At 45.5% G+C, this 12,028-nt stretch overlaps 1 protein-coding gene across 1 annotated transcript in view; it reads left to right on the top strand.

Annotated features, from left to right (window-relative positions):
- The window catches only part of KSR2 (kinase suppressor of ras 2), a 272,120-nt gene that overhangs the window by 251,977 nt on the left and 8,115 nt on the right, over positions 1-12,028 (top strand). The window contains exon 16 of the mRNA XM_025208577.1: positions 8,350-8,481. Coding sequence (XP_025064362.1) covers positions 8,350-8,481 — 132 coding nt within the window. The remainder of the gene's footprint in view (positions 1-8,349; positions 8,482-12,028) is intronic.

Genomic DNA, 12,028 nt, shown 5'->3' with positions numbered 1-12,028 from the left:
AGGAAAACAAGATGTGTTCTTACCCAGTGATAAGTTAACTAACAGCAGGTAAAGACGTCAGCAAGACAAGCCCATTTGTAGCTTTTTCACATGTCTTAGCAGATCAGGGTAAAAACTTTTGGGTTTATCTCCACTTGATAATACGTGTGAAACTCCAAACTGCCTTGTCTTCTTGCAGTCTTCTCTGGTGTCAGCCATCATGTGTTAGTAACATGAAGGAGGAATCCACCTATTCTTGCAAAGACCAGTCCTGAGTTGGCAAGAACATCAGACACAATGCATTGACAGCATAGGTGCATTCAAAAGGGCCCAGGCCTAGCTGAATAATAGGTTTAATATGATCATCAGCTCTGGAGTGACTTTGGTATGAAAAGTCTTAGTCTAGGAGGGAATTTTTATTTATTTTTCCTTGACAAAATATGGTTGCAGTGAGTAGGACTGCTCTGTAATTAGGAAAGGGGCTGGGGAGCTGTGAAGTTTTCAAAGCTCTCCTGCTCTTTTTGACTTAGTTTTCTTTTCTTTTTTTTTCTTTTCTTTTCTTTTTTATTTGAGTCCATGAGCTTTGCCAAAGTCTGAATCAATAATGCTCATTCACTTTAATCAAAATGGCCAGGTTATTTACAAAGCTAGGCAAAGCTTTTGGCAAGAATCCCATAATCATTAAGTTTGCGATTTTATTAAAGCCCTGAATTCAACCCTGTTTACCAGAAGTCTCCTAAAACTAAAAACCCAGGCTTGAATGCACCTGAACATCAGAATAGTCTGAATGTGGCCCCAGAGCAGAATTTCACAACTAAATCCCACCCTTGTATTGCATGATTTGGTCAAAGTCTTTGGTCTAAGGAGGAGAGGTAGAGAGTAAACAAGAGGGGCAGGCAGTCCCTAAGAGAAGGGACCTTTCTAGAGCTCACACACTACTCCATGTAGGAAGCTGGTACTCTCATCTTGCAAGGCTTTTGCTTCTCAGAGGGCTGCATGCTTGTGCACCGAGTACTCCTTGCACTGTTGTCTGTTCCTCTCTCCCTCTTTGCCTATCAGCAGAGGAGAGCCATGAACTCAAACTCAGAGTGGGAGCTACTTCCGTAGGTTTTTAATTGACCTCAGTGCTTAACAGCAGCTTGTAATTAAGAGCTGTGCACACGGACCAGTGAAGAAAATCAAAGCCCGCTGGTGGGAGTTGAAAGCCTCCCTTCCATACTGGAGCACTCTCACCTCTGACTCCTGGAGCTCAGAAGCATCTCAGCATCGCCAGTGCTATTGATTGCCATGGCACGCTCCTACGCAGCTGAAATGAAGCAAACCTGCCAGGCTTTTGGAGTGAGGACGGGAACTTAATCAGCTGAATAAACTCCTTGCATGGTCCTGAATTTGCAGCACTGTCCCTTCATATACTGTGTTGGGGTTCAGATTTCTAATAGACCTACATCTTTGATGGTTTTTCTTACTATCTGCCTGAGGGAGCTTTTTGAGAAAGCCACACAGAGAGAAGGCTGGATTCAAGTCTCGTTGACACCATTGCATACTCCTTTGACTTTAGGGAAGCTTCTCTTAGCATAGGTGAGGTCAGAATCACACTTCAAAAGCACAGCTGGCCTCACACAGGCTTACATAGTCTGGTAACAATGATGAGTTTTCTGGTAAAAATAGAACTTTTCTAAATAAATGACTAACTTTTCTTGCGCTGTTGCACAAATTAATCCAGATAGAGACTAGAACAGGAATGGCAAAAGCAGCCCTACTGTGAGAGACCATGTGTATATTGCATATATACCGCCACACAAAAGCACATTAACTTCTTGAATAGCAAGAAGGATCTAAGCAGACAGTATTTGCTTTGGGAGTTTGTAATTCTTCACTGGTTTTGGCCTAAGAGTGGAGTAAGAGGAGATGAGAGAAAGAGGTAAGTTAGAACTGAGCCCAAATGAAAAGTTTCTATCTGGATTTGAATTTTCCTTGAACTCAGTGGGAAATCCTTTTGTTTTATGCTCCTTATAGAATAGGCTTGGATCATGGTGTTGTGATGTAGAACTGTCCCTTCCCCCTTGGAGACCAGCAAACATCAGAGAAGAAACAGAGGTGTTGAAAGTCACCTCACATAATAGTCGTTCCATCAGTCATACCAGCCACTTTCTGCCTTTTAGACAACACACTACAGCCTGGGGAAGTACTGTTCCATCAAGATAGCTTTTACTGCAGTAGCTGTCAGAGCAGGTTAACTATGTAATACTGACTTGCTACCCCATGCTGCCTTGGGGAAGGGAGTGCGGGCTGTTCCTCTTATGAACACACATCTGTCTTCGTGGAGGGGAGACCTTTGCACTCCTTGGGCAGCTACAGTGGGACTTGGGAAGCAAGGTTCAAGTAGAGAGCAGTGTTACTTTATTGAGAAATGTTCAAGTGTCAGTGATACCTGCTTAGGCTCCAACTTGGAAGGTGAAAGGGGGAAGAAAACCTACTTGCTACTTTCCTTTGCTAAATGATTGTAATATATTTGTATTGATTTGAAGAGACCTTGAGTAGATAAAGGAAATGACTGCTAGATGAGCTGAGGAGCAGGGAGGCAGGATTAAAGATGAAGTGAAATTCATGGGCTATGGGTTGACCAGGGAAGCGGCTCAGGATTAATAGTAATGTCAGTGAGAAGATTGGCAAATACATTTACTGGGGCAGCTAATTATAATGAAGTATGACATGACAAGTAGAATTAGAGAGAGGATGGGCCATCCTTCGTGGGCAGCCAATTTACAAGCAACATCGGCTGAGTGCTCTGGGGAAATGGTGTGCGTGAATTGTGTGTGGCTTCTAGGATAGAAAGGTGGAAGTGTGGCCTGTGAAGACTGACTGGAGTGGCATGGGTGGAGCTGGTAGAGTTGGAATGGGTGGTGAGCTAGCTAAACAGTGCGATAATGCAGGAAAGTCGAGGATTGATCTGTGGGGCCAGACAGAAAGTGGCTTTAGTTGATTCTATGGGGATTGCCCTTAAAATGTGTAGGCATCCAGATTCTGTAAATCAAGGGTCTCATAGCCAAAAGTAATCCAGGCAGCAGCCCATCCATGGAAGCGGGGGGCTCATTGTTTTGGAGAGAGGAATCGTTATTTAGAACATGAACACTGCTTCTACTCACTTCTATGGGCCAAACCCTGCCTTGATTACATGGGTGCCTGAAGCAGGGGGAGAAGGGCCCAGGGGGGCTGCATCAAATAGATTTAGAAGGCTTCTTTAGATATTGTTCTTTTGTGTTCTCCTATAAAGAAACAGGAATTTCATTTTTTGTGTCTGAAAATAGAAATTGATCTTCACTATTTCTGCATTCTGTTTTATTAATCAAGGTGGATGCTGGCTCTAAGCCAGGGTGAGGACTGGTTAATGATGGTGTCCTAACACAACACTGGTAATCTATCTGGAATGTCTGAGGTCCCACCAGAAGACAGACCAGGCAATATGACAACATAAAGCTTGCTCCTAGGGGAAAGGAGTGAGCCCTCTTCCAAACTATTTGTCAACAAGATGGGATAACTGTAACAGCAGTCTAAATGCTGTCTTTGTCTCTGGCTTGTGAGCCTCATCAGTGCAACGTCACACCTGATGCCCCCAGCACCAGAAAGCAGAGCAATCCAGGAGCTGAGCTCAGAAGAAACAGGGTCCCTTCATGCCTCCAGGGGAGCTCAGGGTGCAGTTGCTGAGCTCTCAGGCCAGGTGCCTGACTTGATTGAGATGCATTTGCAGAGCAGACAGTTGGTGCTTTTTGCAGGCCCCACTGCTCACTAGTGCTGACCTGAGTTCAGTTTATTAACTGACAGTTGTTTAATTGCTGTCAGATGGCTTCCCTGGGGAGTACTGCTCAATTTAATGTGGCATCTGTTTTCAATAAACAGGACTCTTGTGAGGGAGAAGGTTGCGCACTGGGTCCAAAATTGTGCCCTTTGCTGTGCTTTGGCTGATGGATGCTAATCATCTGAGCGCTATGCAAGGCTGGGGAGCTCAGCATTCTCTCCTGGTGCCAGCATGGATTAAGAAATGTCCTTTCAGGCCAGGCCAGTGACATAAAGGTTATTCTTGGGTAGAAGATACAAGAATTCAGAGACCCAGTGGATCACAATAGCCATGAACGGGACCTTGCATGAACTGATGGATAACTGGAACTAGATGCTTCTGACTAGACTTGGAAGTTCTGTTTCCTTCTGTGCTCCTGCCTTTCTGTCTGACCTCAGGCATGGCACTTCACTGTTATTACAGTTCATATTACGGCAATGCATTATTGGTTGTCATCAGGGTTCTTTTACTGATTGTGCCAAGCACCTGGCACAAGTCGGTTCTTAACAGGACTGTGCTTTATTTTCCCCATTTGTAGAATGGCCTGAACGGTGCAGCTCCTCTGCCTAGTTGTGAAGTGCTTTGAGAACTCCTGATAAAAACATATGTTAGGGGCAAATTATTTTTCCCAAGGTGCTGAAACAGCAAACCTTGAACCCTCATTTCAGTGGGAAGGAACTGAAAGGTTATTCCCCATAGTGTGAAGAATATAAAAATATTTGCAGGGATAAGGCTAAGGGAAGCAAAGGGTAAAAGAGATGCTTATAATTACATCCAGCTTAGTGGACTGCATTATTGAATGACCACATATATCCCGGCACTCTCACATACATATGTGCAGAATCATATTCAGAGATTTTTCTAAGGCAATTCAAAAATGTAGCTGTATGACTTCCATTGAAAGGAATGTGTTATACACCCAGCTCCCTGCTTGGTTTTCAAAATCTCAATAATACATGCCTATGTTATATTCTATCTACATTGTTCACAGATTCACAGAAGTTTAGGGCTGGAAGGGACCTCGTGTGATCATTAGGTCCAGCCCCCCAACTCTGGGCAAGAAAGACTGCTGGGGTCAAATAACCCCAGCATGGTGTGTGTCCAGTCTCCTTTTGAAGATCTCCAGGGTAGGTGCTTGCACCACCCCTGTTGGGAGTCTGTTCTATAGTCTGGTCACATGAACCGTGAAGTTTTTCCTTATAGCCAGTCTGAAACTTTCTTGTAGGAGTTTATGACCATTGCTCCTAGTTTTCTCCTGGGGCGCTTTGGTGAATAGTTGTTCGCCTCGCCCCTGCTGCTCTCCCCTAATATATTTGTAAACTGCCACCAAATCCCCCTGAAGTCTTCTCTTTTCTAGGCTGAACAGTCCTGTATCTGTCAGCCTTTCCTCGTATGGCTTGCTCTTCAGGCCTCTAATCATACGAGTGGCTCTTCTCTGGACTCTCTCAAGCTTCTCCACATCCTTCTTGAAGTGTGGCACCCAGAAGTGGATGCAGTACTCCAGCTGCAGCTTCACCAATGCCGAGTGGGAGAATAGCTTCCTTAGTTTTGCTTGAGGTACATTGGTTGATGTGTGCCAGAGTATCGTTTGCTCTGCTAACTGTAGCATCACACTGGTGGTTCATATTCGTTTTATGGTCAATTATGACCCCCAGGTCCCTTTCAGACATGATGCTCGCTAGCATAGCACCACTGAGCCTGTAAGTTTGTTACAAATTTTTCCTCCCCAGATGGAGCACTTTACACTTCTCAGTGTTGAACAGCATCTAGTTCTGGTCCATCCATCTAACTAATCTGTCTAGGTCTGCCTGGATCGTCAGCCTACCCTGATGCGTGGCTATACTTCCCAGAGCTTAGTGTCATCGGTGAACTTGGTCAGTGTGCTTTTCACCCCCACATCCAGATCGTTGATGAAGATGCTGAAAAGCACCGGTCCAAGTACCGAACCCTGAGGGACCCCGCTGGCTGCCTTCCATCAGGTTGACACAGATCCATCTATTAGTACTCTCTGGGTACAACCCTGCAACCAGTTTCTTACCCATCTGACCCTTGAGTTGTTGGGCCCATAGTACCTTAGTTTTACCTTGAGAGTCTCATGGGACACCAAATCAAAGGCCTTCCTAAAGTCCAAGTAAATAATGTCGACCTCATCTCCCTTATCCAGGTGGTGAGTAACTTGGTCGTAAAAAGAGATAAGGCTAGTCAGACATGACCTACCCATGACAAAACCGTGCTGGCTGTTATTCAGAAGTTTGCCTTCTACTAGCTTATCGCATATGGACTCCTTGAGAAATTTTTTGAGGATTTTTCCTGGGGTTGAGGTCAGGCTGTAATTCCCTGGGTCCTCTCTCCTTCCCTTCTAGAAGATGGGCACAGTATTCCAGTCTTCTGGGACCTCTCCTGAGCACCAGGAATTCTCAAAGAGGTTTACCGGAGGTCCTGCAATGACTTCAGCTAGTTCACTGGTTGTCAAGCACAGGTACATGTACCTCTGGGGTGCTCAAAAAGGTCATAGGCATATGCGGGGGAGGAAGGGGGGGCTCCTGCCACTGCGCACACCCCAGGGGAGGCCCGGGGCTTATGCCCCACCAATATGTGTACAGGGCGGAGATGGCTGCCACTGCGTAGTGGGATTTGTGCACTGTTGCAGCTGCCCTGGGAGCGGCACAATGCCACATGCCTGCCACTGCTGGGCTGCACTGCACCCCCTGCCCGCCCAGCTGCAGGATGCACATGGCGTCATACTACTCCCAGGGCAGATGCAGCAGCATGCAAATCCCAGCATGCAGCGGCAGCTGCCTCCACCCTGCACACAGATTGGGGGGCCCAGGCCTCTATTGGGGTGCATGCAGTGGCAGGGGGCCCCCCCCCCCCCCGTGCCCCTGGATGAGCCACCCAGGCTCCAATTGTCCCACAACCCAATCCAGCCGGGGCCCCATTCACCCCAGCCCCTGCTGCTGTCTGTGTCCCACTCCCTCCCTCACCATAGGGGCCTCAATTTGCTGCCCCCCACCCCAGCCCTTTCCCCTCCTCCAGACTTACCTGCTGGAGGTGCTGTTGGGGGGACACATGCATGCATGCACATGCTCAGCCCCCCCCAATCATTTTAATATAAAGGAGTACATGAGCTGAAACTTTGAGACAGAAGGGGTAGACTTGTTAAAAAAGGTTGAAAACCCTTGAACTAGTATGTTCAGCACTCTCTGATGGAGTTCATCTGGTCCTGCTGACTTATAGATATCCAGCCTATCTAGCTGTTCTTTCACCAGCGCTATATTGACTGTTGTTAGGTCATCGTCCCTACTGTGACTATTCTGTGTCATATTTGCATTCAGCAGGCTATCCCTCTTAGACTGGTGGGGAATACAGATGCGCAGTACTCATTCAGGAGTTCAGTTTTCTCCTTGGTGTCGGTGATCAGATGTCCAGATGCATTGAGCAGTGGTCCCACATTTCCACTGGTTTTCCTCCTGCTAATAAAACCAAACATATCACCCCAGACTCCTTCCTTCTCTCCCCACTTTTCACATATAATAGAACTTATTTCCTTGATTCCCTTCTTTCTCTGGACAGTTCTGCTCCATTTAGGCTGCCTACAGATTTCCATTTTGTAATACAGTGCCTTATTACTCCATAGAGGAGGCACAGAAAAGTCTTTTCTGCGTTTTGCTTGTGTTTCTTGTGTCCCTCTGTACAAAGCTCTTTGGATACATGGGGAGAGGAAAACTATTTGGTCAAACTGTTCTTTCTTTTGTCTCTGACTACTATATTATTTGTCAGCATTGGCAGAACAGTTGCCTGAAACCCCAGGGTATCTTTTTTTCTTTCTCATGGATCTAGCATGTGCTGGGCAGAGTCTTCCATGACATCAATGCAAATTTTCAGGCCATTTACTGAAGTTGGTGGAGTGACTCTAGAATTGCACCAGCGCAACAGATGAGCATCTAGCCTTTTATTCTTTTTGCCCCTATTCTTCCTTCTGTTGCAGGGCCTGATCCTATTGCTGTTAATGCCCAAGGTGCAGAACCATGTGGCAATTCCCAATACAGATTGTCACTAGATAAAGTTTTAGCCATCCCTCTCATGTGAAATTTCAGTATGTTGGTTAAAGTAAAGATCAGGTAGCACTGGGAGAAAAAAGGGCAGCTACTGTGCAAGTTTTGTTCACACTGCTTTCCTGATACAGTTCAGTCAGGACAGAAGTTAATCTCCCTGTCACTTCCACTGCGGGACCATTCCATGAACAGTTTGACCTGTGCCTCATATCTAGAGCTTTGCGCTGTAGCCCAACAACTAATAGGGACAAAAGGGAAGCCAATAATTTTGTCTCCACCTGTTATTTGTTTAAATAGGATTAAAATCCTGTTTAAATTCTGCCCTGAAATAACCACAGCATAGACCCCAAGGTTCAGGACTCTGCCCTGAAGAGACGAAGCGAGGCCTTGTAACCTTAAGCCAGTGATATATAGTCACTGGAAGCAAAGTTGAAATGGCATCTCAGTAACACGTTTGCTCTTAATTCTTTGTCTTCTCAGGAGGGAGAATAAACTGCGGATCCAGAATGGCTGGCTGTGCCACCTGGCCCCAGAAATCATCCGCCAGCTCTCGCCTGATACGGAAGAGGACAAGCTGCCCTTCTCCAAGCACTCAGATGTTTTTGCACTTGGGTAAGTCCGGTTGAGTGTGGTGGGCTGGGGGTGGTATTTCTGCCTGTGGAAAAGCCAGCAGGGTAGCTGGACTCTGCTGTGCTCTGGTGTGGCTGTGACTGTCTAGGGTGAAGAGAGGAAATGGAAATAGAACCAAAGGAATTTATTTTATGGCAGCAGGAGTTAAATAACTCAGCTGGCCTCCCACACTGACATTAATTATGTGGAACTAAGTGAAACAAGTGTGCTGGGCTGCCGGGAATTCCTCACTGTGGGGGGCACCTACTTGTCTGTGAAATGATCCTGCAGTGCAGCAAAGCTTGCAGATTCCTGTGGGCCAGGGAGCCCACACCTTGGCAGTTCTCTGCCTGGGAGCATGGATCTAGATCTTGGGGAAAAGCTGGGAGAATAGCTGGATTGGGTCAGTGAGTCTGTCTGCTAACTGCATGGACAACCCTTGCTATCACCTCCGGGTTGGAAGAGGTGCAGAGGACTGTTGCCTCTGCTGTTCCCTTTGGATCGCAGTGCCATTTACCCGGAATCCTGGGCGTCCGTCAGTCAGAAGGATTCTCCCTCCCTTGCCACTGTGTGGTGCGAGAGATGAGACGCCCCCACGCTAGCTGAAATGCTGAAAGGAATGCCAAAGCAGTCTCATAAATTAGAGATGCTTCCATACTGTTTTATCAACTGGACTCGATTTCCAAGGCTGACCCTTGTCTCTAAGGCACAGAATTGAAACTTCTAGTCTGAACACTGTCCTTCTTCCTTGGGCAAATTCTAATTCATAACCCAAATTCTGGATTTTCTGGTACAGACTGACACCAATTCTGAGAAACTAGATACACCTTTTGCTCTGGATTTTGGTTTGGGCTCCCTTAAATACTTTGGAAGCTAGGTTGACTGTGTGTGTTGAGCAGGACATGAGAGCCCATAAAAAGTCTACATCTTGAAGTTCTCCAAGATGTTGTCTTCAGCGCTAGATTGTTTAGAATGATTTAAAATTATTACAAGTTTGCTGTAAAACTGGGAGTCTTAGGAGAAGGGAACACTTGAGTATCTGAGAACACAATAAATGATGGATTTCCTCCAGTATGTGTGCTTAGTGAACCAGTTAATCATTCATGCTATTTATCTAAAAGGAAACATCCTTAATGACAGGGGCCCAATCATTCCTACGATAAAATCTTTCTTGAGGCAGACAGAGGGCTATAGGTTTTATCTGCTGGATTAATTTTCTTGCATGCTGTATTGATGGACATTTTAAGGACTGCAGTGTGTGGTGATTAGTTTCTGCAAAGCCATTATCTGATGAGATATTTCCATCAAAAAATACAGTAATTAAACCAGGCTGATTTTAGTATAATTTAACACCAAAAAATATATTAATGAAGGATCTTATCAAGCTAAGCGAAAGCCATTTGCTAGGGCTTAACATTTTTATTGGGGAAGCTTGCTTAAAGTGATAGCCAGTTTCATTAGAAAGTTTTCAAGTTTGGTTTTTCCTGACTTGTAATATCCTCTGGGAAGCTTGGACATGCCGGGCTGGTTCTTCAGCGTGGTGTATATTGACTTTGGTCAACATTTCCTGATTAACTGCAGCTAATATCTGACTTACACATTCTTTCCCCTGTGGGTTTTGGGATCCAATCTTTTGCAAGGGCAAAAAGTGGCAGCAAGCGAATGTGTTCTCAGGCCTCGTGAAGGCAACTGCTCCCAACCTTATAACTTTCTCTCCCCTTTCTGCTCCCTTCTGCCCACCATAATGGAGGGTAGCACCAGTCCTCCATTTGGTGAACATCAAAATACAGATCTTCAGATGGGGTCAACTGTTATCGTCTTATTGTTTTCATTGGAGCTTGACAGCTGATGCCAGGAGAAGCTTTGGGTTTTGCTCAGTTTCTAGTTCATTAGAAGTTTTTGTTGGTCTGCAAAGAATTGACTGACATGCAGTAAGAGACTACCAGGATTTATGAAAAGCACGATCGTGGCCCCCTTTCCCTAGGCTATTGGGAATGGGGTAGTACAGGCACTGTTATGTTAGTGCTGTATCGTTTCTCTCTAGAGCTCTTCTTTGGGGCCACATAAGGTTGACCTAAGGGCTGCCCAGTGATATAAGTTCTTTGCTGTGTAGCTCAGGATCTAGACCTTAATCACTTGGAAAAGAACATGGTGTAGAAAAAGTTTTATGGAGAAGCAAGCTGAATAAAAATGTAATTAAGACCTTGGTTAGCAGAAGTTCTTAATTAAAGAGGAGGAAAAATAAGGAATGAAATCAGTCAACTTAGCAAAGTCAAGTGTCAAAAACCAAAGGGTTCCCATCAGCTCCTCATTGGTAATTATCATATCATATATGTTCAGCCTTATATAGTGAAAGGAATAATTGAGCTACAAAATACAAATTAATTAAAGTTGGCTGTAGCCATCAAAATAACAAAGGCAACTGGAAGGTATATCCAGGAGGTGAAAAGAAAACTCGGGAATATGAGTTGGCAGAAAAGTCCCCCTGAAAATTCTCCCTGGAAGGTGGATGGTCTGCCTGTTCAGGAAGGTGGGGAGTTGTGAGCATCGGATCTGAAAACTACTTTGCATCACTGGAGTCATAACACATGAATCCCTGACCATCAGCATCGACTCTCAGCGAAGCTGCAGGGAGTGCAGCTGCCTGTTTGACCAGCGGTGGGCAAAATGCAGCCTGTGGGCAAAATTCAGCCCACCAGGCCATTCTATATGGCCCACAGGGCCCCTAAAAATTTAGAAAATAAGTATTTATCTGCCCTGTCATGCGGCCCTCGATGGCTTGCCAAAACTCAGTAAGTGGCCCTCCACCTGAAATAATTGCCTGCTTCTGTGTTAGACACTATCTTCCCCCGTGTGAGATTCAGTACCTGAGCTCAGAGAAGGGAGCTTGTTTGTGTTTGCAATCCATGTTGTGCACAGAAAGCCCAGAAACAACCCACATATGACAACACCAGACCCATCTTAGTTCAGCATGCTGGCTTTCCAGTCCTTGCAGAGCAAAAGTGGGAATGTAAGTTCAACTCACTAATTTGAGGCATGTTGGTTTTTAGGTGTCCAGCACGGTACACCTGGGCCAAATTGTCAACAGCAGTGCAGCATTTGGTCTTCCTGCTGGTTTCAATCAGAACTGTGGGTCCTCAACACCCTAAAAACCGAGCATGTCAGGCTTAGTGCCTGAAAACAGAGGCATCAAAAAATGAGGGAGGACAATGTTTAAAAAAATCAAGCTTTTGATATATTGTGCTGTTTAGTCAAAGCATCTCACATAAGCTGCTGACAGATGTAAAAAAAACACAAAAACAAACTGTTTTACTGGAAGAAGCAGCGTGGTTACTTCGACCCGGCTCCGCTGTGTCTGTATAGCTCAGGCATTTCAGCAAGGCTTTATGGTTCTTTTATCTAATAGCCGATTCAATCAGCTATTAGATAAAAGCGCCAAAATAGCTCCACTAAATCACCCAATCTATACAGATGTTAGGCGAACTGGGTCCAGTTAACATAATGCCTCTTCTTGGTGGCTGCTGGGCTTGGGGCAGGGATGCACCAAGGT

The sequence above is a fragment of the Alligator sinensis genome, unplaced genomic scaffold (genome assembly GCF_000455745.1).
Source record: "Alligator sinensis unplaced genomic scaffold, ASM45574v1 scaffold692_1, whole genome shotgun sequence".
NCBI classification, from domain to species: Eukaryota; Metazoa; Chordata; order Crocodylia; family Alligatoridae; genus Alligator; species Alligator sinensis.
The sequence above is the reverse complement of the archived record's forward strand: the minus strand, read 5'-3'. Positions and strand labels throughout refer to the sequence as shown.